This window comes from Canis lupus, chromosome 9 (assembly GCF_003254725.2).
Source record: "Canis lupus dingo isolate Sandy chromosome 9, ASM325472v2, whole genome shotgun sequence".
NCBI classification, from domain to species: domain Eukaryota; kingdom Metazoa; phylum Chordata; class Mammalia; order Carnivora; family Canidae; genus Canis; species Canis lupus.
Genome location: NC_064251.1, coordinates 41,191,307 through 41,217,638, shown reverse-complemented (window position 1 = coordinate 41,217,638; position 26,332 = coordinate 41,191,307). Strand labels below are relative to the sequence as shown.

The 26,332-nt window shown below is 47.0% G+C and overlaps 1 protein-coding gene across 1 annotated transcript in view; it reads right to left on the bottom strand.

Moving 5' to 3' along the window:
• Window positions 1–26,332, bottom strand: part of ASIC2 (acid sensing ion channel subunit 2) — a 264,698-nt gene that overhangs the window by 61,010 nt on the left and 177,356 nt on the right. Inside the window, 1 exon segment of the mRNA XM_025440723.3 lies at window positions 7,992–8,119. Coding sequence (XP_025296508.1) covers window positions 7,992–8,119 — 128 coding nt within the window.

The following is a 26,332-nucleotide window of genomic DNA, read 5'->3' as shown; positions in this document are numbered from 1 at the left end:
AAATGAGCAAGGAGTTGAGCAGGAAGTTTCCTGTGTGGGGCAGTGTGTGAATCAGAGGGTGGCTGCCAGAGTGCAGTGGGATGTAACCATTGGGAAAGGTGATAGCTGGAGCTGGGATGTGGAAATCGGACTTTATTCTGTCTCTGGAAAGACATCAATAGGTATCAAGCAGGAGAGTTGCATGATAAACTAGGCCCTTCTCTCTCATTCATGCATTCCCTTATTCATTCATTCCATTCAATACAAGTTATCAGGTATCATCTGTATGTAAGGCACCATGCAAAATACTGAAATATAAAGAACAGAACTAAGAGAATTGTGTTTTCAAATAGCTTACAATCTGGTAAGGGAGAAAGGTAAGTAAAGAGAAGATTATAATATATGAATTTTATGCTAGAGATTCACACAGAATACTCCAGGATGGCCTTCTGGAGGAGGTAACATTTGAGTTGAATTTCGAAGGACATATATGGGTCAGGTAAGGAAAGGGCAGGAAGGGTGCTGCTGGCAGGGAGAGACAGGGGAGAGCACAAGATGGGAATAACTGCTCACGGTTTGGGGTAGCTGGTACATTTTGTGGGAGGCTGGGGAGCAGAGACAGGTCCTGCTGAAAAAGCAGGCAGCGGCCAAAGCAGAAAGCGCTGTCGGGAGACTCATGGGCTTCATTGGGGGATGAGGAAGGGAGATGCTTAGATTTGAACTTTACGAAGATCATGTTGATGCAGAGAATGGATTGCAGAGGAGCTAGAAGGGCAGCAGGGAAACCACTGAGGCAGCTGTTGTTCTTATCCAGGTGGGGAATAACAAAGGGCTGAATTAAAGTAGTGTCTGGGGTGGCAGATCATAATAGCTAGCATCTACTGAGCACTTACTGTATGCCAAGAAGTGTTCTACATGAAGGCATTTAACTCAGTCCTCTAGTTAGCCTCTGAGATAGGAACCATCATCATTCCCATTTTCCAGATGAGAAAAATGAGGTACAAAGTCACCCTCTAGTGAGTGCTCAAGCTACTTAAAGGGTAGCTTGAGTATTGGGGTGGGGATGGGGAAGAGGAGTTCTGTTTAGACTGTTGAGACACCCATGGGGCTCTGTGGGGAAGGGTTCAGCCGCACCTGGACTGGGAGTAGCAATCTGAGAGTTAGGGTCAAGGGCAAGCGCATTCAAAGAGCCTGCAGGCTGGAAGAGGCCAGAAACAGTATCCTGGGGCATCCATTGTTGAAAGATTGAACAGAGAACTGCTCATGAAGGGAACTAAGAAGGAAAGGAGACCAGAGGGAAGGGTGTTTCAGGAGGGCATGATCAACAGCTTATGGGCTGCTGAGAAACCAAGTAGGGTAATGACTGGGGAGTGGGGAGTGTCCTTATCAAGAAGACAGGCTTTGGCCACAAATATTTTATAGGTCACCTTGATGAAGAACAATTTCAATGGAGTACTAGAAGTGGGCTGGGGAGTATAAGGGAGGCGAGGAAGGAGAGACAAGTCTCCAGAATGCTTTGGAGACTCATTGTTAGGGAAGGAAGGAGAGGGAGGAACCAACACAGAGTCCAGGTTTTGGGATTGGAACCCTTCTCATTCCAGTGGCTAACCAATGGTAGTGGAAGGGGTTCTTGGTGAGAATGGGATACCTCTGGCGAGTGATTTTCAATCCTAGCTCCCCAAGGCATTTCTGAGATCTTGAAATACACACCCAGGGCCATGTTTTCTAGGAAATTTTCTGAACAGTGGGGCTGGTGACCAACTGACTACCCAGGATCTCCAGGTTCATTCTCAGACCTACCAAGAGGTATGGGCAAAATGACTGAATAAAAATTTGAATATTTAGAAAATAAGAATCACCACCAGGCTCTTTGAGGAAGGCATGGGAGATGATAAAAATCTTCTGATATCCAATCAAAACTGGGAGTTCCATCAGGATTAGCAATCACCTTAAATTAGGGCCAAGAGTCCGACTGGTGATGTCAACATTGAAGATGGTCAGTCTTGGGCTCTTACATCAGTAATGTCCTAGCTTTGCACTTCTACATCTATTCAGACACTCATGTACTTCTCCCCGAATTCCAGGCTCTGTCCTGCCCCTCTCATCTGTTGCATCCGCTCTCATATACACAGATGATTTCCAACCTGGATCTGTTTTGTGAGTTTATGGTTTGATTAGGGTCTCTAAGTGTGTAGCCACAATGACACAGATATCATCATCTATTACAGGCTGGCTTAGCCTCAGGGAGAAGGAGGTCCCTCAGAGAACACTTGCATGGGAGTTTAGCAGGATTAGAAGAGGGGAGGCAGGGAGAGCATTAGAGTACAGCATTTGAGTGCTATTTGAACAGAGGGTGCAGATTTGGGCATCAGAGTTCATTCATTCTTTGAACAATGCACACTTACTGAGCTTGTATATATGCAAGGCATGGATGGAATGGAATCTGAAAGACATAGTTCTTGCTCTTGGGGAGCTCCCAAGCTACTGGGAGACAAAGGCTGATGGAAGCTAAAGAAATCAGTGCTTAAAAGGCAGACGTAAAGAGCAGTGATGCTCAAGGGGAAGTAAATCCTACAAGGAGACTTTTATATCTCTTAGGATAGTGGCAAAATTGCCAACAAACCCATTTCATTCTGTGAGTGCTCCAAGGTTGGGTGCAGGTCTTGCTAATCTTCATTTTCCCAGCACAAGAGGTGCTCAGTGAGTATTTGTTGAAGGAATAAATGAATGTACGGAGTGTTGAATGGAGCAACTAGCTGCTTCTTGAGGGTAGGGAGGATGGGGTGTAGAAAGTCTTTAAAGACTATATGATCTTTGAGCAGCATTTGGAAGTGTGAATAGGCCTTTGCCAAGTAGATAAGACAAGGAAGGGATTCTGAGCAGAGGGAACAGTGGGTGCAAATGTGCAAAGCAGGCATCAAAGAACATGGAGTGTTTGGCTGATGTCCGGTGCATGATGGTCAACCATAGGGAATGATGAAGCTGGCAGAAGGGCAGGGGCCAGATGGAACAGGGAAGTGGGGAAGTCATTCTTAAGGGTTGAGTCTTCGCAAATTAGGGGAAATGGGGGAATTTAAGAGTTTTAGGAAGAGTAGCAATGTGAGCACTCTGTGTGTGAGCTGAGGAAGGAGCACTACCAAGGAGCATGCTCAGAACCTCTCTTCTAGAGTTTTAGGAGTGTTATTTACCCAGCTCCTGCTTCTCACTGGCAGGAATCCAGGTTCTGCCTCCCAGACCTGGGGAGGGGGGGTTTGTCTCACACATTCTTGTCACAATTTACCTTAGTAGCACCCCACGGCAGCTGGCATGAAGGAGGGAGTCAGCAGCTGGCAGAGCAGGGAGTGAGTGCAAAACTGTTGTTGGCCAAACCTCCAGGTGTCATCTGTGTGCTTGAGTGACACAGTCAGGGCTGTTAATGCTTGAGGCCCTTTGAGGTCATCTAACCCAGCCCCTCCATCCCGTTCATTGGAAACCTGTGGTGCCGGGAGGGATGCAAATGATCTGAGGTCTCACCACACAGTTAGGACTAGACCCCAGGCCTCTAGCTCCCAGTCTGATTTTCTCTGCACAGAGAGATCTGGGCTCAAAGCTGAGCCCTACTCTTCCCCTACCATGCACTTTAAACAAGTTACTTAACTGTGCAGTTCTGTCATGTGGAACGTGGAAATATTATTTCCTTTTGGGGGTTGCTGTGGGGGGTTAAACGAAATAATAATGCACGTCAAGTGTCTCTGTTGCTTAATGCCTGGTGGGTAGCATGTGCTCAGTTAGAAGTGACTGGTATTATTCCATCCTTCCAGGGTTCTGTTTCCACTCCAGTGTCATCCCACTGCTTGTCTCTGGTGGGGGTGGTCCTGGGCTCATGCAGGGCTCCTACAGTAGCTGAGTTCATCAGAGCAGCATTTCTCAGGTTGTCCAGGAAGGCAGAGGCATACCTTAGCTTCAGCGGGTTTAGGGCAAATACTGAATTTAAAACAGTAATCTTCAGTCTGGGCTACAGCGCAATAGTGTGCTCTTTTGGAATAAAAAATGAAAACATTGAAGGAGGTATGTATATAATTTGGCATGGGTAGAGTGATTTTTATCATACAAAAAGACTCCCCCATTCACAGAGGGATTCATGGTAGGGGTACTTTAAATCATCAGTTCCTTTTAGCGTTCTCCCTCAGGAGTCCATTTCCCTAGTGTGATTCACACCTACTTTGCAGGAAAGGGCCTCCTGCCCCCCAGTGTTGTCCCCCCCCCCCACCTTCTTGCAAGATTCCCTTGAGCTTTGAGCTGAAGCAGCTGAATCCTGGAAGGGGAACAATGTAACTGCTTCAGAGTCTAAGATGCACCATGATTTTATATGCCACTAAGAAAGAAATAGCAGTGCTAATTTTAACTCTCAGATGAGATTGATTGAGAAACAAATCCTGATTTCGAAATGTCAAAATGTGAAAAAAAAAATGTGGTTGACTCTTGAACAATACAGGTTTGTGCGCTTACATGTGGATTTTTTTTGATAAATATGGTACAATAGGGTAAATATATTTTCTCTTCCCTATGATTTTAACATTTTCTTTGCTCTAGCTTACTTTATTGTAAGAATATGGTATATAATACATATAACATACAAAATATATGTTTATTGACTGTTATCGGCAAGGCTTCTGGTCAACAGTGGGCTATTTCTAATTAAGTTTCTGGGAGGTCAAAGCTCATATACAGATTTTTTCACTCCCCAAGGATTGGTGCTCCTAACCCCCACATTATTCAAAAGTCACCTGTACTTCTTAGAATCACTGAAATGCACTGTTTGAGAACCAAATCAGCTGGATATTAATGGGAGAATGAGAACATACAAATGGGATCAACCCCCAAGTTATGCTTGGCTTCACATTATTTAATTATCGTTTTTTGTTTGTGAAAGAAACCACTACATTGTAGGTTCTTCAGGACAGATACTGGGTCTCTTTTGTTCACCACTGTATCTCCACCACCTTGTTCATAGTTGGGGTTCAACAAATATTTGCTGAATGAATACATAAAACAAAGAGCCACATTATAAAACATGTGGAAAACCCAGGAAAGAAAATAAATCATTCATAATCCCCCCACTGTGGGTATTTTGGCTTATTTCCTTCGAGTCTTATTTCCTATGAATGTGCTCTTTTATATACATGTAAACATAATTTATTATTAGATTTAGCTCCAGGATGTGTTTTTGTATTTCTCTATTAATATGAATGAAATGATGAAATGAGATGATGCAGAAATGCTTTGAAGATTTGTAAAATGTTTAACCAAATATCTTATTATTAGTTATAATAATCCTAGCAATGCTGCTATGAATAAGGCTGATTTTCTGAGAACGCACTTCAAAGCAAACAACAAATTTGTTTTCTGAAGCTGGGTATGGGCTGTCCCTGCATTCTGCTCACCATGGGGAGTCCCTTGGTTTCTTTTTGGGAAGAGAAAGAGACTCAAGGGTACTTCAAAGTCCTGAGCTCCAGCTTCCCACTCGGTCCAGAAATTTCTTTAATGTCACCCATGGAGGGTAAGTCCCTGCTTGAGAATACTCAAGTCGGCCAAAAGAATTTACTATTTGCTCCAGCTGACCTCTGAGATTGGGGATCTGTCTCCTTGTTTTTGTGGGCAGAGAGGAGCCTAAGTCTGACAAGTGCCAGTAGTAAACCCAGGAGGGTTTCTCATGGCCCAGTCTCTACTTCTGCCATGTTTCATTTCCTTGACTCTGCTCCAGGCCCTTCTGTTCCCTCCCTTTCCCTCACACTTCCATTAAGATGCCCAGCCAGAGGGCACCTGGCTGGCTCAATGTTTGAATGTCTGCCTTTGCTCAGGTCGTGATCCTGGGGTCCTGGGATCAAGTCCTGCACCAGGCTCCCCACAGAGAGCCTGCTTCTCCCTCTGCCTGTGTCTCTGCCTCTCTGTGTGTGTCTTACATGAATAAATAAAGAAAATCTTAAAAAAAAAGAGCCCAGCCACCTCTGTACCAACAGAGGTTGAGTCCCATTCATGCTGAACACCTGTCCCTATTGGGATGGTATATATATATATTTATATATATATATTTAAAGATTTATTTATATATCTTACATAAATATATATATCTATATTTAAAGATTTTATTATCTATTCATGACAGACACACACACACACACACAGAGGCAGAGACACAGACAGAGGGAGAAGCAGGCTCCATGCAGGGAGCCTGATGTGAGACTCGATCCCGGGTCTCCAGGATCACGCCCTGGGCTGAAGGTGGCGCTAAACCACTGAGCCACCTGGGCTGCCCAGGAACGGTATATTTTTGATGAAAATCTGTCCTTGTCACTTCCATGAGTGTCTGGCATTGCCTCCAGTTGGCAGTACTCAAAAGCCCAAGAGGTTAATAGCTTGGGTTCTGGGCTCCGCAGGGCTGCCTGTCCATCTGCGTACCTTGACTTGTTCATCTGTGTTCTCACTCTTCCTGACTCAAATCCTCAGCCCTGAACTTGGTTCCCTACCGTCTGCTTCATACCCTCCTTCTTCTGTCCTTAGGGATGAGGTTTTCTGGTTGTGCCACCTGGTTCCCACCTGGCACGGCCTTGCGTACTTATTTCTGCTTTCCCCACCTGCCTCAGGCTCTGGGACCTGTGGAGGCCAGGCAGCCTCCCAGCCTCCTCTGCCCCTGCCTCAAAGTCAATGTTCCACCTACTATGTACTGCACAGGCGGCTGATCCTGGCCCTTAGCAAGTACGCAGGCATTAAATAAGGGAACAGTTTGGGAGGCCCCCACCATCAATGCCTTCTCAGAGATTCAGAAGCATAGTTCACTCAGAGATTTAAAACCAGTTTCTAATACAGAAAGTCAATCTATAAAGTGGCTAAAGAGCTGTGGTCAGTACTAGATGAGAGATGACATTTGAACCGCATTTTAAAAACAAGCTGAGCTTGTAAGTTATGTGTGCCTCTCTTTCTGACCCCTCCTTCACTGTTTTTTTTTTTTTTAAGATTTTATTTATTTATTCATGAGAGATACACACAGAGGGGCAGAGACAGAGGCAGAGAGAGAAACAGGCTTCCTGAGGGGATCCCGAAGTGGGACTCGATCCCAGGACCCCAGAATCACGCCCTGAGCTGAAGGCAGATGTTCAATCACTGAGCCACCCAGGTGCTCCGCCTTTACTGTTCTTTCTGATTCCTCCTTTCCCACCCCCTAGACCTTGTGCTCCCACCACTCCTGGACCTCGCAGGGCAGGTTGTCTTGGATGCTCTGATTTAGGACTCAGTCTTTCCAGTGTTCATTCCAGGCAAACCAGGAGGTAAGAGAAAGAGAGCGTCCCTGTGTCTGTCTGCAGTACTGCTCTGAGAGCTCTTCCCCACTGAGAATCTGTGCACTTCTCCCTTCTGAGATGTGAAACCCACATCAGACGTGAGGCTATGCCTGTCCTCACTCTCCTACATGCAGAGTTGATGCAGCAGGCCTGGCCCACTGAATGGTCAGCCCCACAGTGCGAAGTCAGAGGGAGCAGGCAGGAACCCATGCAAGAAGCTTCCCCCCACTTACACTGTTACAAGAGCGATGTCCCCCATCGTCCCTTTCCCTTTTGGTAGGCCACTCTGAGTTGTATCAACACAAATGATGAAACACATCAGACCCTGGCCAGCAGGTTTCCTTAGCTTCCAGTGTTTCCCCCTCCCCCCTCAAAAGATTTCTTGCATCCCCCCACCCCCCCAGAAGGTTCTGGAAAAAGTCGTCACTGAATTCAATGAAAAAAGAAGTGAGCTGAATTTCTCTCACATCCAAGTTTAGGAACCAACAGGTGGTACAGGAGAACTGGGTTACAGAAGTTAGCTGACACCTCGATCCAATTTCCGGGTGAGCCACTGTCCTGAACCCAGCCTTGCTTGAGCCTCCTGAGTGGACTCAGAGCCTTGAAGGAGTGGGAGTTCCATTTCCCCTCCCCTGTGCCTCTGCAGGTGGCTGGTGTAGGCCCAGGACCACTGGTCCAGGGAGCCCAGGAACTTACCCTCTGCTCCTGGGTGGCCACGAAAGTCTGGAACCCTGGAGCCACCCCAAAGCCCAGTTCTTGGATGAAAGGTGGCTCAGATTGACTGTGGATCTGAACTTTCACTCCTGCTTCAAACGTCGTTTCCTCTGAAAGGACAAAGACAGAGCCATGGGTCAGCAACTTCCGGACTCTAGGGATGCTAGAAAGGGATGCTAGAAAGGCCACGTGGTGGGCAACATAATGGCCTGCCAAGATGTCCACATCCTCATCCCTGGGAACTGTAAAGATGTCACCCTGCATGGTGGAATGGACACTGCAGATGGGATTATCTGCAGTTAGGGACCTGGAGATGGGGAGGTTATCCTGGATTACCCAGGCAGCCCAATGTCATCACAAGGGTCCTTGTGGGAGGGAGGTGGGAAGGTCAGAGTCAGAGAGAGAATGCAAGAAAGTTTTGTTGCTGGCTTTGGACTTGGAGGAAGAGCCACAGGCCAAGGGGTGCAGGCAGCTTCTAGACACTGGGCAAGGCAGGAGAATGGATGTCCACCCCCACCCCCTGCCCCGAAGCTCCCTCGAGGAATGCAGCCCTGCCAACAGCTAGATTTAAGCCAAGTGAGACCAGTTTTGGACTTCTGGCTTCCAGAACTATAACAGAATAAATTTGTGTTGTTTGAAACCACTAAGTTTGTGGACTCTGTTATGGTAGCTGTCAGAAGCTAATTCAGGCCAGTTAGGCCAACCCTTTGCTTTGGTCTCCAAAACTATAAAATGGGATTATGAAGTGAGTCAGGCACCTTTATTCTATTCACTAGAATAGCTTCTCTCCTGGGCCATGAGCGGAAGGCAAGGGGATCAGGAGGGGGAACACCCGAAGACACAGCAGTCAAAATAAAAATACAGGACTTGCTTGGATGCTGAGATGCCTGCCCCTTGGAGCCGCACAGGATGGGCAACCAGAAGAGAAGCTTCTGCTCTTTCATTTGGTGAGAGAAATGGCCCCTGGCAGTGGGAGATGGCAAAAGTGGTGGAAGGTGATGGGATGGCAGGGCCTGACTCATCCGAAACACTCACAATTGGGGGAGAATGAATCTCTGGGATGTGTGAGCCTTTACTGGGCCTCCTCTGTCTTATTCTTTCCAAACAGCCTGCAGAGTGAGCTTTGCAACATGCAAACCTGCACAACTCTCTCCTATGCTGATAAGGGGCCCAGCCCCTTAACCTCCCCCCATTCCAGCCTTGCTCTGGGCAGCCTCCTGCTTCGTGGCACCAGGTGTCTGACCCTCCAGGGCTGCCCAGATTGGCTGTTACTGGTCTCAGCCCCGCACGGATGCACGTGCATTTCCTTCTGCCTGGAATGCCTTTCGACCTAGTCCACCTGACCAATCTCCCTACTCAGCACTGAATATTCAGCCTCTAGCCAGACCCACAGCAAACACTTCTCTTGCTCTGTTGTATTCCCACACCATGCACCAATCCTTTATCTGGCAGTCTCTTCCACCAGGCTGGAGTATCCTGAGGCCAGGTTTGGGGCTGTCTCCCTAGATCTCAAAGGTCCTGTGCAGGGCCAGGCAGAGAGCAGGCACTCAGGGAACGCCTGCTGAGTAAATGGGAAATTTGTGACTCAAACCTCCCTCAGTTATTCATGGGTAAGCCCAACCTAGAGTCCAAATTGAGGGGTGTTCTCAAAGAAGGGAACGGGGAGAGGTTGGGTAAATACAGGAAGGGGGGAAGATGGTGTGGGGGAGAAATGGAGGCTGAGGTCAGGGAAGGAGGGAGTTGTTAGCCCTGGGACCATCGTTTGGGGATGAACGCTGTGGGGAAGGAAGGGCTGGGGGCAGGCATGGGAATGGGAAAACCCACGGACAACCTGGAGGCCAGTGACAGAGGCAGGGGAAGGGGGTGGGAGCTGGGTGAGAACTCCAAGGTAGGGGTATGTGGACGGAAGGGCTTAGTAGGCACACAAGGATTAAGGAAGGATAGGCTCTAGGATAGTTCTAGAGCCCAGGTTTGGAGCCCGGTGGCTGACATGGTGTTTAGGCAGAAGAGACTCTCAGCCAGGAATCCTTCGGTCCTGTGTTCTCAGAACAGAGGAGGATCCCAGGCAATCCACAAACACACGCCCTTCCCTCCAGCGCTTAAGTGTTCTTCTGTTTACCCGGATGGTCCATGCAGACTGCATGTTCCGGGATGCCCATGGTCTTGGGCCCATCTCTCCCCATGCACGATGAATGCCTCAGAGAAGAGATGCCCCTAATTCCTCCCAGTGCCCATGGCCTGGCGGGGTGCCCCACAGGTGCCTCAGGGAAGGGGACTGCGGGAGACAGAGGATGGGCGGGAAGGGGAGGGGTGAGCCTGTCCAAGGCAGGGGTGGAGGAGAGCTCAGGAGCCAGAGAATGGGCTCGGATGGGGAAGGAGCGAAGGCTCCTTGATGATGCTGGGATCACAGGATGCTTGTGCTTGGATGATCAGAAGGCATGTTCAGTGAGCTGTGGGGGGTGGGGTGGGATGGGACTGATGCCAAAACTTATTTTCTGGAGCTCTCCGAAGCTGCATGCCCGCTGTATAACTGAGCTTAGGAAACCTTCGAACCAGTAAGACAGGCTCAAAGGAGGAGGCCCGTGGCTTACAGGGAGAAATGAAAAGTGAAGCCTTTCTGTCAGAAATGCTTTGAGTAATGGACAAAGCAGACAGGCCAGGCATGCCTGCATGGGGAGAGCTGCCCCAGGCCAATAGGACTGGGTTGGGATTTGGAAGAGTCTATTCGAGAAGCAGCAGGGGCTGGGGCAGAGAACATTTTAAAATAATCTCATAACATTACAAATACCCAGCAAAGGATGGGCGTAGAAGAGTGGTGGATAAGGTTTCCACTCTCTTTAGAGAATTTTCAGCCATGATGGAATCTTCTAGAATCTGTGCTTTCCAACACAGTAGCCACTAACCACATGACGTGAGACAAATGCAACCAAGGAACTGAAATTTTAATTAACTAATGAATCCCCTCACCTCAGCTTTACTGAGGTATAATTGACAAATTATGAGATAAAGTATATAATGTGATGATCTGATGTCTGTATATGCTATGAAAGGATTTCCCTATCAAATTAATTAATCTGTCACCTCACATACTTACCTTTTTTGCTTGCCTTATTTATTTTTAATTGAATTTAAATTTAATTAATTAACTTAAATTTAAATATCCACATGTGGCTAGTGACAACCTCAGTGGGCAGTGCAGCTGGAGAATGTTAGGTATACGCAGACCCCAGATGTCTCAGAGTATTGAGAATGGCAAGGATGCCACCCCCTACTTTCCTAAGCAGGTGCCCCTGGTGGTGTCTGGCCTGGAGACCTTGGGTAATTTGGGTGAGGCTCTGGGGAGCAGGGCTGTGCATATTCTCAGCCAGCCTACGGTTATAGTCCCAGACCCTCTGTGCCCTGCTTTTCCCATAGCACCACTTATTCTCACATCTCCAGATGGTTTGTTTCTCTCCCTTCGTGGAACTGCCCTTGGCTTCCCTCTGTGGATTATTTTCTAGTCTGATTAGTAAACAGCCCCCTTACAGTCTCTGCCCCATACCCACTCGTAGTCTCTTACATATTCTGGATGTGGATGCTGTCAGTATGCAACTATGAAGACTCAATTTAAGAGCTGAAGTTATCAAACACAAACTGCTAGAGCCAAAGGCTCAGAGCACGTACCTCAGAGGTTCTCAAACTGGAATGCAAATCAGAATCATGTAGGGAGCTCTGCGTGACGATTCTGGGGACCCATCCCTAGATCTGGTCACTCTGGGGTGGAGCCCAGGCATCTGCATTTCCAGAGGTTCAGCTATAGGTTATCTGAGGCCAAACACATTTGGACAAGTAGCAAACTGGTCCAGAGAGGGGATGTGACTTGCTCAGGGTCACACAGCAAGTCAAGGGCAGAGCAGGGGCTAGAAGCCAGGTCCCCTGACTTCCAGCTCATTCCCTGCCCTCTAGCAGCTTCGAGTTTGCCCAGGGTCTGGTTTGGCACAGGGAAATGCCAGCACCACATGCTGCCTGTCCACATTGCAGGACTCAGGGCAGGGGGCGGGGTCTCTTCCACAGAGATGCAGGTGGGTTGTGCATAAAACCAACAGCAGCAGCAGCAGCAGCCAGAACAGTAACAATAACCGCCAGGACCACTTATACAATTTTTGGGTCCCAGTGCAAAACAGAAATGTGGGACCCCTTATTAAAGAATTATTATGAATGTCAAGACAGACACAGCAGAGCCTTAAACCAAGAGTGTAGCCCTTGTGAGCGCGGGGACCTGCGTGACTGTGTGTGTGTGTGTGACTGCCCGGGTTACACATCTAAGGAGCCAGCCCCGACAATAACCCAGCTTGACGTGGACAGAATTCTTGAGCCTCATATTCCCCTCACCACCAGATGATTCGACACTGAGCTGCTTCGGAGTGCAGGCCCCAGTGCAGTGAAGGATTTGTTTACACATCGTGAACATCAGGATTCAAAGCCCCTGAGAGAGAGAGTGCAGGAGAGAGCACAGAGAAAGGGAAAGTTACTACACACGCAGGGTTAGGAGCCCTTGTTAATTGGGACCAAACATGAAAGATCATGTCGGATCAGGAGAGAGGCGGGAAGTGTGTTCGGCCTGCAGGAGCTGGAAGACCGCAGCACTTCTCAGGAGCGCAGCCTTAGCGGCTCAAGGTGAGGCCTACCTGTGCAGCACTTCTGTGGGCGCAGAAAGGATTTGGAGCCTCTGCGGGAGGAGAGGGCGCTGGGGAGCCGCGGAGGAGCCATGGGCAGAATGCATAATGGGGCCCGGAAAGTACATCGCAATGAAAGAAGCTTAACTCTTTAATCTTTGCAAATTACAGGAAACATGCCGAGGAAATAAACACGAGAGAAGTAGGAAGGGAAGATTTTTCTGCAAAGCCGGGGGAATTTTCTGGGCTAAGGCAGGGATATGTTGACACAAGACAGTCAGTGGCTAGGATAGCTAGCTGGAGCGGAGAGGGCAGGAGGGGGGCGAGCCACGTGGGGGCGTTCTCAGTGCGGGGTAGCCTCCCCTGGCCAGTCCTCTGCACTCTGCTCTCTGTCCTGCTGTTTAGACTGTCCTGATGGGCTCCCTCGCCTTCTGGCTTCCGGTTGGGTTCAGCCGGTGATGGGTCTGGAGGAGAGAGGGTCAGTCTGGGATATCCCGTCTCATCTCGTAGCTCTGTTTGCTGGCTCGCTGCTGGTTAGCTGCATAGCACCTTGGAAAGCCACAGCTCTGGGCTGGGAGGCTAGGGGGAGCTCTCTGTCTTGCTCTCTCTCTGGTTCTGATAGCAGCTCTTTCTCCCTTTTCCTAGGAACAGAAGTGGCTGTCCTGCCACCAGGCCCAGGACACCGCACCACCTGTATTGCCTTCCCTAAGCCTTGCACACACCTTTGTAAATAGTCCTTCATTCGTTTTTCCTTGTATTACCCAGTCTGTGGGTGCTGTTGATTGCTTGCTTGGGTCCTCATGGGCACAGCCACCAGGGGGTATCTACTACCTAAGGTCTGAGAGACAGCCAGAGGCACCTGCTCAGCACCCCGCTTTGAAGATCCACCATTGTGTCCGAGCACGCTTGGCAGGAGACCTCACTGCCTACAGGGCAGTCCATGGTTTTCAAAGTTCATCCTTATATTGAGCTGAAAACTTGTCTGTTTACAGATCTCTCTCCTGCCCCCAGCTCCAATCCTGCTTCCACTTGACACCCCTTCAAGGATCTGAAGATACATACTGTGACCACCAGAGTCTTCTTGTTTCCATGCTAACCTTCCTCAGTGGCCCTGGCCCCAGTGCATCTTCATTTCTGGAGGCTTTGCTAGCAGAGGGATGCTCAGAGAGGTGCTCCGCCTGGAGAGGCTTCTGTGCAGAGGGGCTCAGGACCCTCTCCCTAACTCCCACAGGACAGCCAACAGCTCCTCATGGCGTATGGACATTCTGGGGACATTGGGTGGGGCCACGATGAGCAGAGCTTGCACACAGAGAATCCCTTTTCCGCAGGGAGTGAGCTGGGCATTCGAAGAGAGGTGGGAACACAAGCCCTGCTACCTGGTGGGTCAGAACCAGACAGAGCCTAGGACAGCTGGTTAAATGCTTGGGGCTCTGGGGTCAGGTAGGGTAAGGTCAAGTCCAGCTCTGTGATCTTTGGAAGGTTATTTAATCTCTTGGGAGCCTCATTTTTTTAAAAAAGATTTTATTTATTTATTCATGAAAGACACACACACACACACAGAGGCAGAGACATAGGCAGAGAGAAGAGAAGAAGACTCCATGCAGGGAGTCCCGATGTGGGACTTGATCCCGGGACTCCAGAATCATGCCCTGAGCCAAAAGCAGACGCTCAACCGCTGAGCCATCCGGGCATCCCTTGGGAGGCTCATTTTGCTGCAAAATTTGCAGAATGAGTTTGGACATAATAATGAATCTGTCTTCATAAGACTTTTGACATTGCATAGAAAGCCCTTAGCACAGAGTCTGGTGATTAAGAAAAGCTCACTAATTTATAGTGCTATCATCATCACCATTATTCAGTGTTTCTGGCTTTCTACAAAACCTGGCTGGATCAGGGGCTCTCTCCCACTCCTCCATCCTCATGCAACTCCCTGAATTTAGGATGATTCTTCTCCTCCCCTTCCATCCGATTGACTCCTACTCAGCTTTACTGTCACTACCTCCTGGAAGCCTTCCTCCATTGGATGCTCCAATATCTGGTACTCACCTTTTTCACGTAACTCTCTCTCTCCACTAAGACTGGGAGATGCTTGGGGACAGAGTCGATGTTTTATTTATGCATATGTGCATAATGCTTGGCACATAGTGGGTGTCATACACACTTGCTGAAAAGAACACACAGCACAGCTGATCTCTGAGACTCACAGAGTCCCACCTTCTCAATTCACAGCTGAGACACAGAGATGCCAAGAGGGTAACACATTGGTCTGGGTCTCATCAGTGAGTTTTTGGCCAAGCTGGGTCCACATGAAGCCTGCTGAGCCAGCTCTGGACCCTCTACCACAGTCCCAAGATGGCAGATGGTGATTAAGAGATTGCTGGGTGCCTATGTAGGGACTTAAGCTGGGCCAGGACAGCGAAGACCACCTGTGACACCCCTCTGAAGAGACCCAGCTGGTGTTACCATTTTGTGTGGCTGCTATCTGCCTGGTTTCTGCTGCCCATGACATCACAGTGGAGGCTAGACTCAGCCTTTGGGCCTCACTGCTCCCCATGACCAGGGAGAGAAGCGTGGAGTGTCCAGGTCTATGTTTCAGCCAGGCATGTGTGTGTGTGTGTGTGTGTGTGTGTGTGTATGTGTGTGTGTGACAGAGAGAGACAGATACAGAGAAAGAGACAGAGATAGGAGGATGGGAGAGAAACTATCTCTGAAATTGCTCTGATCTCTTCCTACTTCCCTGAAGCATTTCCTAAAGTGCTGCTGAGGATTTCCCAGAAACAAAGAAAGACCTGGCCCTCCCGAGGGCCCTGGGTGCTGGCCACCATTCCACATTCATCCCCTCATTCACTAGACAGAAACGTACCAAATGCCTACCATGGGCATGTGCCACAGGCCGAGGACCAGGGGTCCAGCAGTAAACCAAGCAGGGCCTGTGTCCTCCTGGAGCTCCCATTTGGGGTGGGGCAGACAATAACCAGGGAACACATGTAGTGTTGGGCCAAATATGAGGACAGTGATATAGGACGGGCAGGGTGGGTGGTCGTGACTCTTCCAGATGGAAGGCAAGGCAAGGCTTTTCAACGTGAGCAGGTAGGTCATCGGACAACCCAGGGCAAGCATTTCAGGTGGAGGGAACAGCAGGTGCAGAAGCCCTGAGACAGATATGCACTTGGCCTATTCTAAGAGCAACAAGGATGTGTCCGAAGCCAGATGATCACTTTATTTCTCCTTACAGTCGCCCCAAGAGGCAGGCTTACTACAGACGAGAAAACAAGTGTTTTATAGATAAGAAAACAAAGGCTCAGAGTGGTAAGCTTGCTGTAGCCACACCAAGCAAATCCAGCATCAAACTGGCTGCCAGTCCCCAAGGCTCTGCTCTTTGTCCTCTAACACCTGGCTGTGTTCAAGACAGTGTGCCTTCCTGGTGTCACCAGCCACATTTTCCATTGGGTAGTTCCCCTTTGAGAGGCTGCAGGCCAGGACTCTGAGCTGCTCAGCTCTGAATCCCCTACAGGACATGGCAAACGACAATACTGGCAGGAGTGTGGTAAGCTTTGGGGCTTTCACAGACTTTGGGTGCCAGATCCTCCCAGCCGTCCTGAGACAGGTGTCAACCTCCCTGTTTATATAAACAGAAGAAATAGAAATATATATATTTCAGAAGAAACAGAAATATATATATATATAAAATTATGATTTTTTTACACTATCTATTTTACAGATGAAGAAAGCAAAGTCCAAAGAAAGGAAAGGACAGGCCCAGGGTCTATGAATCATGGCTGCATGGTATTTTGGAACCAGGAGAGTCCTTGACACTGCTTTAATCCAACTAACTTTTCATCTTTCAGGTGAGAAAATAGAGATCCACATGGAAGAGAATGGACAATGGCCACATGGCAAGTGGTGGCCTGGAAGAGCCCAGGAGCCAGGTATCTTGACTCCTCACCCTCCTCTGCCCTTTGTCAGTTGACTAGAGGAAGCAATGGTCCCTAGTGACTAGCCAATAAGGGTTCAAGCTCTACAGGGATGGAGGGAGAGAATAGTCTAATTTATATAGGGTTCAGCAGCCTGTGTTCTTTTATCTCAGAGTCCCGGGGAAAGCTCACTGTGTGGTATAGTGACAATGATGGAGACTGAAGTCCAAGCCCTAACCCTTGAGAGCCCTGGTGGAAAGGGTCTGGCAAGCACTGTTTGGGTGGTCCACTAGAGGTGCCATCTTGGTTCCTCCTGCTCTCCTGGCATTCACAGAGGAATCCAAGGAGACCAAGGTGGGGCCCTGGAAACAAAAGCAGGGGATGGTCCCTAGAAAAGTGTGGGCTCTGAAATCATGGAGCCCTGGTCTGACTGCCAGGCCAGCCCATCACTTACTAGCTGTGTGACCTTCTTTGAGCCTTAGTTTCCTCTTATTTAAATTAAAGGCGGGGGCTGGTCCCTCAGGTTACTTTTAGCTCTGCAATTCTATGAGCTGGGGATCATGCACAAATCTCCTAAACCCACCACATCTCATTTTAATTTCCTGAAAACTGATTAAAAAAAAAAAAACTCAAACATGGCTGTTCAGCATTCAGAAGTCAGAGGAGGCTGACTTTTTCCAAAGACAACGTAAAGAATCCTCAAATTGCTGCCTGGCTAAAATTGGGCCATGTGTATCTTGTGCTCCTTGCCCACCCCTCCCCTGACAGGCCCAGTTGAGCCACAGGCCTAGGTGAGGAAATCCAAACTCAGCATGGAGACAGGTACGCTCACACTCCATTGCTCATAGGTGATATTTTGGGGCTAGACCAACTCTGGAGGAAGAAAAATCAACACTACGTTCCTAAGCCGGAGGGGCTGCAATTACGTCTGTTTAGGGCAGCAGCATGAGGTAGTGGGGTTCTCACCAATAGCTCATTATCAAGTGGCTACGACAGTGTGCTGAGGGCTGCAAACCTCAGCCCCTTCCTGCACAGCCTCAAAGCCCCTAAGACACGATTTGGCAAAAATGTTACCCTCTGTTAAACCAAGTGTTGCCCAAAGCAACCTTTTTTTTCTCTTCTCTTTTTCTGTTTTCATTATTAAGAAACACTAGCTCTTGGTGGAAAGAACCAAGGACCAGATCAGATGATATGGATTCAAGTGCTAGTTCCAATACTTCTTAGCCATGAGGTCATGGGAAAGCCACTCAGCATCTCAGAGACTTGCTAACTTACCATATCTATTAAATGGGTTAGTCTGTCAAATGATTAGAACTGCTCAGATTAGAACTGCTGCACCGAAAGAATGTATGAGGATGAGAAGATAGAATGCTGGGGAAGCACCTTATACACTGTAGAGTGACGTGCCCATGTTGGGGAAGGAGAGGGTTAATGTTGGGTCTTAGTTATGCAACAGAGAAGAGTGGCTTCACTTGACACATTCCTGTTAAATAGAATGTTTACAAAACATACATTAGTGAAGGCACCAGTGTGGAGTTTGGTCTAGCCTCATTACAAAAAGATTTATTCCAAGGATTCTTTAAATAATGAGTTTCCCTAGTGCATTCAGGCTCAGAGATTATAAATTACTTGGTAAGAAGGCTGATGAATCTGGGTGGGCAACCAACATGCGGAGACACCACCCTTGAAAAGCCATCAGGAAGTGCCATGTATCCGGAATTGTAGGAGAAGTTGGTGGATGATTGAGATTCTACTTATAAAAATTCTGTTTACACACTCTGGCAAAGGAAGTTAGGTACAACCAGATTGCCGAACAGATCACGTATATAGATTGCGATATAATTATAGAAGTCAAAGTCATTCAAAGCATTACCTTCTGTTATTGAATATTTCCTCAATCCGTGGATATAAAAAGCATGATAGTGTTCATGTGGGGGTGACATCTGAGAAATATCTGGATGTTAAAAAGGCATCCTCATACTTCCAAAGGGCGGAAACAGGGATCTAGATCAGAGCTTCTCATACTGGAATGTCAATCAGCCAGTGGTCCTGTTGCGATGCAGATTTAAGTTGGGCTCTAGATTCTGCATTTCTGATAAGCTCTGAGGGGACCCTGTTGCTGCTGCTGCTGCTGGTGGTAGTTGGAGGACCACCCTAGGGTAGCAGGACTCACAGGAGGACATTGCTGTGTTAGCAGAACACACCAGGCCCCTGGTGATCTGGCCTCTTCCCCCACCCTGTCCAGCTCTGGGTCTCAGCCTTAGAGCCACCTTCCCCAGGACACCCTGGGCTGTCCTTGGCCCTTGCTCTCGATTCCCCTCCCTCCCTCTCACCTCCTCATGATTCACACCCTCTTGAACTCCTCCTATACTCTGCTTGGGTGCCTGGCAGACAGGCCCGGGGATGAGGACCAAAGGTCACCTCCTCTTTGAAGCCTCCCCTGACATGTCCTCTTCCTCCCTTTTGGAACCCATCACCTTGCTCCTTTTTCTCTTTTGCAGTGAGAGCACTAGAGGACATTTCATTGTCTACATGTGCCCCAGATTGCAGAAGTTTGGCACTCCGCGGGCGCTTTACATGAGCGTTGTTGGATCAATGCATTTCCATCTAGCACATAAAAGGAACCCTCAAGGTAGTCCTTAGATTGTGCACTTCTTTAAAACTTGGATTGCATTCTTCATTTGTATCCCCAAGGGTCTGACACATGGTGGGTTGTCTTGGCAATTTACTGAATGGGAGGGCGTGAGCTCTGGAGTGGGTCTGTTTGCATCTGGATATGGCCCTCAGACCACCGCCTGCCTGGTTGGGACTTCTAACTGGAGCACGTCTATTTCCTGCACAGTTCTTAGCATGTGTACGAGGCAGTTATGATAGAAGTCAGAATGATAGAAGGCAGGCTTCTGGCCGCTTAATGCACGCTTGCCTCCAGAGGTACTCCTGACTTGTGGCATCATTTCTCCTGATTCCTTGGTGCCCGTGGAGACCCTTTCCTCCACCGCATCCAGCTCAAAGGCCCACTCTGAGAGTGAGCCCAGAATCCCAGTTGGCTGCTGCACGTCCCTGGGTTCCGGACTGTTGGGATTCAGGCTGGAGCCCGCACTTTTCCTTCCGGGAAGGTCCTCAGCTCCAGGCACCATGACAAAAGTGATTTCTGGGGGCAGAGATGTCGGAGAAACCATAGCAACCATCTGTGATCCACTCTTGCTCTGTCCCACTTGTGATGGAAGATAGAAATTGTGCTACCCCTGATAGCTGCTCAGGCCTTCCAGCTATGCAGAGAAGTTCGGGTTATTTTAAATTTAATTTTAATTTTTATCAAAGTGATATACGTACATAATTTAAGAAGCCAAATGATACCGCAAGGCTTTTAATGAAAAACAGCAGTGTTGAGCTCCACCTCTCCCCAAGCCCTGAGCCCGTTTTCAGGGACAACTACTTTCAACTGTGTGGGCTGTTTCTTCTATTTACTTTCATATTTCCATGGACATCAATTGCTCGAAAGATATTTCTTGGTTTTAAAACATTTTCGGTATTAGCTACCCAATTCCTCCCGTGGAAGATGAGGATGTAGACTTCTTCCATGAGGTGTTCTGCTGCTGCATTTCTTTTCCTTCCATCTTCCTGTAGATTTCCACGATATTTTATTTACCCCAGTCACCAGCTTTTAAGGAATTAGGTAAATACTGCCTACACCCTAGCCTTGTAGTTTATAACGATTTTGATCTTTTTCTTGTGAAACTCTTTTGTTTTTCCCATTTTTTTCTTTGTTTATGGTTTTTTTGTTTGTTTTTGGCTAAGTATCACAGAAATGGCAAAAAAATAAAAATAAAAGGGCTAAATCATAGAAACAGAGGAGAGAAGTGGTTGTCAGGGGGTGGTGGCGGGGGGGGAGATAGGCAGAAACTTTCAAGATGAGTAAGGTCAGAGGATGTAATATAAAACAGGTGACTATAGGTGATAACACTGTATAGTATAATTGAAATCTGCAAAGAGAATAGACCTTGAATGTTCTCACCAAAAAAATATAGTTTATATGTTAGTATATAATGTATACATGAATTATATACTAACATACAAATGTAATTTATATATTAATTATATTATTGATAGATATTATATATAATATAGTGATACATTTGATATATATATGAAATATATATGAGATATATATTTGAAATATATATATATTTTAAAGATTTATTTATTTATTTGAGAGAGAGAGAAAGTGCGACGAGCAGGAAAGGGGCAGAAGGAGAGGAAAAGAAAATCTCAAGCACACTCCCCGCTGAGTGTGGAGCCTGATGTGAGGCTCAGGATCTGAGCGAAAATCAAGAGACGGACAACCAATGGAGCCACCCAGACACCCCTGTTTGAATATGTTTGAAACCAAATCCCACCCTCACATTTCATTTGTAGCTTGCTGGATAAAGAGTTTGTAGGAAAGAAAGATTTCCCATCCCTCCTCTCTGCCCAATGTCTTCTGGTTTCAATTGATAGTATCTGCTGATAAGTCCCAGGTCATTCTGATTCTAGGTCTTACGAATGTCATTTGTTTTTTCTCTCCAAAAACTGTTGAGGCTTTCTCTTTATCTCTGTTAGCCTGAATTTCTCAAGGATGCATCTTGGTCTGGTTATTTTGCCACTTACTGGGACAGGGCTTGATGAATTCTTTAGCAAAGAATGATCACATGCTTCTGCTGGGTACTTTTTTTTTTTTTTTAAGATTTTATTTATTTATTTATAAGAGAGAGAGAGAGAGAGGCAGAGACACAGGCAGAGGGAGAAGCAGGCTCCATGCAGGGAGCCTGATGTGGGACTCGATCCCGGGTCTCCAGGATCATGCCCTGGGCCGAAGGCGGCACTAAACCGCTGAGCCACCTGGGCTGCCCTCGCTGGGTATTTTTCATATCTTTTCTGCCAACATCCTCCATTCTCTCTGGTTTGTTATTCCAGAACTCTTGGTAGGAGCATGTTGGACTTCCTGGATTTACTTTCTCATTTTCATACTTTTTTATCTCCCATTTTCCATCTGTTTGCCTTTTTGTTTTACTTTTCAGGAGATTTCCTTAATTCCAGCCCTTCTATGGTTTTTTTTTTTTTTAAATGTGGTCATATTTTAAGTTCCAGGAGTTAAAAAAACACAACTTTCCCTTTGCATGTTACTTTTTAATAGCATCCTCTTTTAATAGCTTGTGTTTATGGATGCAGTATCATCTCTCATCTCTTGAGAATTTTTCCAAAGTGGTTTGATGTTTCCTTCTGCTCCCTGCATTTATTTTGTATTTATCAAACACTTAAATAGTACTCAGTATTATTCAGGCATTTTCTAAGTCCTTCATAAATATTAACTCATTTCAGTCTTCCTAACAACTTTTCAGAGTAGATAATAATAGTAGTCTTATTTTAGATGTGATGGAACTGAGAGCCTCAGAGAGGTTAGGTAACTTGCCCAGAGTCACAGAGCCGACAAGCTGTGTAGCTGGGATTTGAACTTAGGCTCTGGTCTGGCTCTAGAGCTTGTGATGTTAATCATGATCTCTATTTCCTCAAAGTTTCTTTTTGTTTTATTTTTATTTTTACATTTTTTAAAATTATTTTTTTAAATTGAAGTTTGATTTGCCATCATATAGTATAACACCCAGTGCTCATCCCATCAAGTGCCCTCCTCAGTGTCCGTCACAAAGTTTCTTTTTTGTTTGACTGGTGTTGGTTCCTTTCCTGTCAGTGGCTTCCCTCAAAAACTTGGCATTCTGGTTGTCCACTCACAATTAAGAGGTACTTGTAAAGCTGCACAATCATTCCTGGGTGTGGGGGTACTCACTAAAGGACTTCACTCTGGGGGGATCTAACCAGGTCATTATGTCTGGGGACTCCTGACTGTGGATTTCTGTGGACCTTTTCTCATGAGCTTGTCATTCTCTCTAGAAAGGGACTCCCCCAGACTTCTGTTTGGAGGTCATGGGGTAGATTAGCGTGGCTGGGGTCTCTACTCAGTAAGCAAAACTTCTCATCTCCCTGGTTTGTTTGTTTGTTTGTTTCTTTCAAGATTGTATTTACTTATTCATTAGAGACACACAGAGAAAGGCAGAGACATAGGCAGAGGGAGAAGCAGGCTCCATGCAGGGAGCTCGACGCGGGACTCGATCCCAGGACCCCGGATCAAGTCCTGAGCCAAAGGCAGATGCTCAACCGCTGAGCCACCCAGGCGTCCCTCGTCTCCCTGGTTTCTGTGGGGTGCCTCAGCCATGCCTCAGCTCTGCCTAGTTTCCTCATGCCCAGCACCGGTCTGTTTCATCTTCTCTGGTGCTGGGGTGTGGAGAAGTACCTGTCTGGCTGCTCTGGGCCACGGGGAGGACATTGGGGAGATTTCACAGCTCCTTTTACAGACTTCTAACTAATCCTCCTAGTTTTAGTCCTACCTCTTATCCCTGTCTCCAGCAGTGTCCGATGCCTCTGCTTCCTGACTCTTTCTGAGGGTTCAGTGGTGAGAACACGACGGCTTTAGCTGGCTTTTCAGTGCAGACCCTTATCCCTTGGCTTTGTCTGCCACAGGCCAAGTCAATTACCATCTATCTTCCATCTTCCAAAAACTTGCTGACGTTGACTGTTGCCTTCCTTCCCATACTCTCAGTCATTGTGTGTTTATACTTAAAAAAACCCCAAACAAACCATGATGGCTCTTTAGATGGGGTGTGTGGAGGGAGCCTCAAGAAATAGCTCTGATCAATCCACCATGTTCAACCAGAAGTCTAGACTGCTAACTCCCCCAAGGCTCCGGAGCTCAGAAGACACATCATGAACTCCTTTCACTGTCCCGGGAGAAAGGGAGAGAGAGATTTGGAGTTGGTCTCTGGGATGTACAGACTCATAAAACCAATGGACACCGTTTTTATCCCAGTAAAATCAGGCATCCATCCAGGGATTTTTAAACTAGGCTCCTTGGAGCCCTGGGGTTCCTCAGGGTCGACCATGGTGAGCATGGGGCAATCACACTGAGGTCCTCATCTCCATGTGAACCAGAACAGCTCTACCATTATCTGTTTTATATACTGGGACTGTGCTAAAGCTTTTGTTCAATATAAGGATTCTGCTATTGAGAAAAAAAAGAGGGAAAAATGGAAAAGGAAAAGTTTAACAGACCTATCATTATATGCCATTCTCTCTTCAGAGATGTCACCTGGACCATTTTTTTCTTTCCTGAGCTATTTTCATGGCAGTGCTTTTACAATCACATTTTGAACATTAAAGGCAGGTAGTGAAAGGAGAATTGCTTTTGGGTTCATACGTGGGTTTTTAGCTTGGTTCAGCTACTTAAATGAGAGATGTGTGTTCTTGGGAAGCTTACTCAACCCCTCTGAGCCCCAGTTTCTTTACCTTTCAGTGGGGATTATAACATTTTGTTAGGAGAATGACTGAAAGGACTCATGGGATAGAATATTCATGGCACATAGCAGCCACTTGGTAATACTAGTTTCTCTCTTGCCCTGGCCCTGTCGGTGTGCACAGTTACAGTATTTCCCCCCTTCTCTCAACAAATACATTAACAGATGTTTACTGCCCTGGTGTACATCAGTGAGCCAGACAGTCTAAGATCCCTTACCTCTTGGAGCATATGTTTTAGTGGTAGGGGATAGACAAGAAAAGAATAAGTAAGTAGATCACATGGTATATTTAAAGGTGACAGATCACATGGTATATTTAAAGGTGACATGTCATGGAGAAAGGACAAGCAGAGGAGATAGAGGGGTGAGGAGTGGGATGAGTCCTCAGGGTAGCCCTCTATGACAGGGTGATATCTGAGCAAAGACTTGGTGGAGGTGAGGCAGTTGGCTATGTGGGTCTGAGCAGAGAGAATTCTAGAAAGAGAGAGTAGAGATGCAGAGGTCTCACGTAAGAGAATGTTGAAGGTGTTCCAGGGAAGCCAGTGTGGCCAGAGCCAAGTGGACAAGGGAGGTGATGAGGCTGGTGGTGGATAATAAAGTGCCAGATATTCACCTCCATTAGAGCATAGATCCTCAAAATAATTCCTTTGCTCAAAAACATAATATTGGGTTCATTTTTCTTTCTTTTAAAATATTTATTTATTTGAGAGAGAGAGAGAGAGAGAGCATGAGCACATGAGTAGGGGAAAGGACAGGGAGAGAGGGAGAAAGAGAATCTCAAGCACACTCCCCACTGAGCACAGAGTCCAACACAGGGCTCTATCTCAAGACCCTAAGATCATGACCTGAGCTGAAATCAAGAGTTGGATGGCCTAACTGATTAAGCCACCCAGACACCCCTCAGATTCATTTTTCTACATACTAGGATTTGGGGAAATCCAGGCAGATTATATTCAATTAAAATGTATTTTACATGGGGTGAATGAAAGATGGAGGGAGATGAGAAAGGGAGAGGCCCTATCTGTGGTCTTTCCAACTTTAGAGCCTATCTGACTAGAATCTGAGGTCATTTGAGACCTCCCTGTACACCAATTCTGGTTTCCTCGGAGGTAACCCCAACTCTCTTCCTCAGCCCTTCTTCCCCAGCATGGCCCTTCATGGGACTCTTTTGGGGACTCCTTCCCAAGCTGCTGTTCACTCAGCTTCCTCAGGGCTCTTGGGTCCTTCTATGAACTCACTCCCCCGGTAACTGCTGATTGGTCCAGGCATCAGCACCTGACTGACCAATGGGACGATGATTTCCTTCCCTGTTCATTTATTTATTTTTTAATAGGAGATCCAGGAGAGGCTCAGAATAGTCTCTTGCTGGTGGTAGGATGTGTAAAATATAAAACTATTGGCAGCCATGTGTGAAAAAAAATATGTGTGGAAGAGACCTGTCTGTAGTGAGAGAGAATAAAGCGACTCAGAGAGAGGAGAGGCGAGAGAAGCAGAGACCTGAGGGGGCCCGAGCCCTTGGTTCCAGTTGTTTCTGACGCTGCATCCTTGCTCACCTGCTGTTTAGTTGTTGAAGCTTGCCTTGGATTCCGGGGGCAATACAATTCCTTTTATGCCTAAGCTTGTTTGAATTTGGTTTCTCTCATGTGCAACCTAGATAACCCACTGCCTATTTCTTTTATCTTTTGAAGTTACTCAGAGGCATCTACACAGAGTTTCATTTTTAACAGCCTCCCACCTGCCTTCAATTTAATTTCCTTTAGAAAACGCTGGCCGTGAAATCTGCACTTCTACAGTCTAGGACAGTTTTTCTGTCTTCTTTCTATTTTGTGAGCAACCATGAGAAAGGTTTCCATGGTCGAAGGCATTTGGGAAATAAATGCTGCATGCAATATTCCTATTCAGATATTCAAGATGTAGCATATTCAAGACTTCTTGCAATAAATAAATGTGTTTCACTTTTCTAAGCAAGGTTCCCAGATCCTTGCTATTCCTGTAACATGTAATATCCCCAGTCCTGACATTCCACAGGATCCATACTGTTGAGGTCCACATGTGACGGACCCTGCCTTATTTAAAGTGGCATATTTCCGGGGTGCCCTGCACAAGGATGTTTTGCCAAGAGTGCGTCCTGGTGTAAGGTATTATCAGCCTGGAGATAATTTTCATAGCATCTCTATTCGCTCAGCGTGAGCCCACAGGGCTGGGTCCACTCAAAGGAGGAGGGTTGCCTTTTCCAAATTCACTCAGGGACCAAAGGTCTCTCCTGCCAGCCAGAATTACACCCAGAGGAGTGGTTCCCTCACTGCTTCTTTAAATTTCTGAGCAATGAAGCTGTCCATGAGGCAAGGCAAGAGTGTATCAGAGGCTCTGCT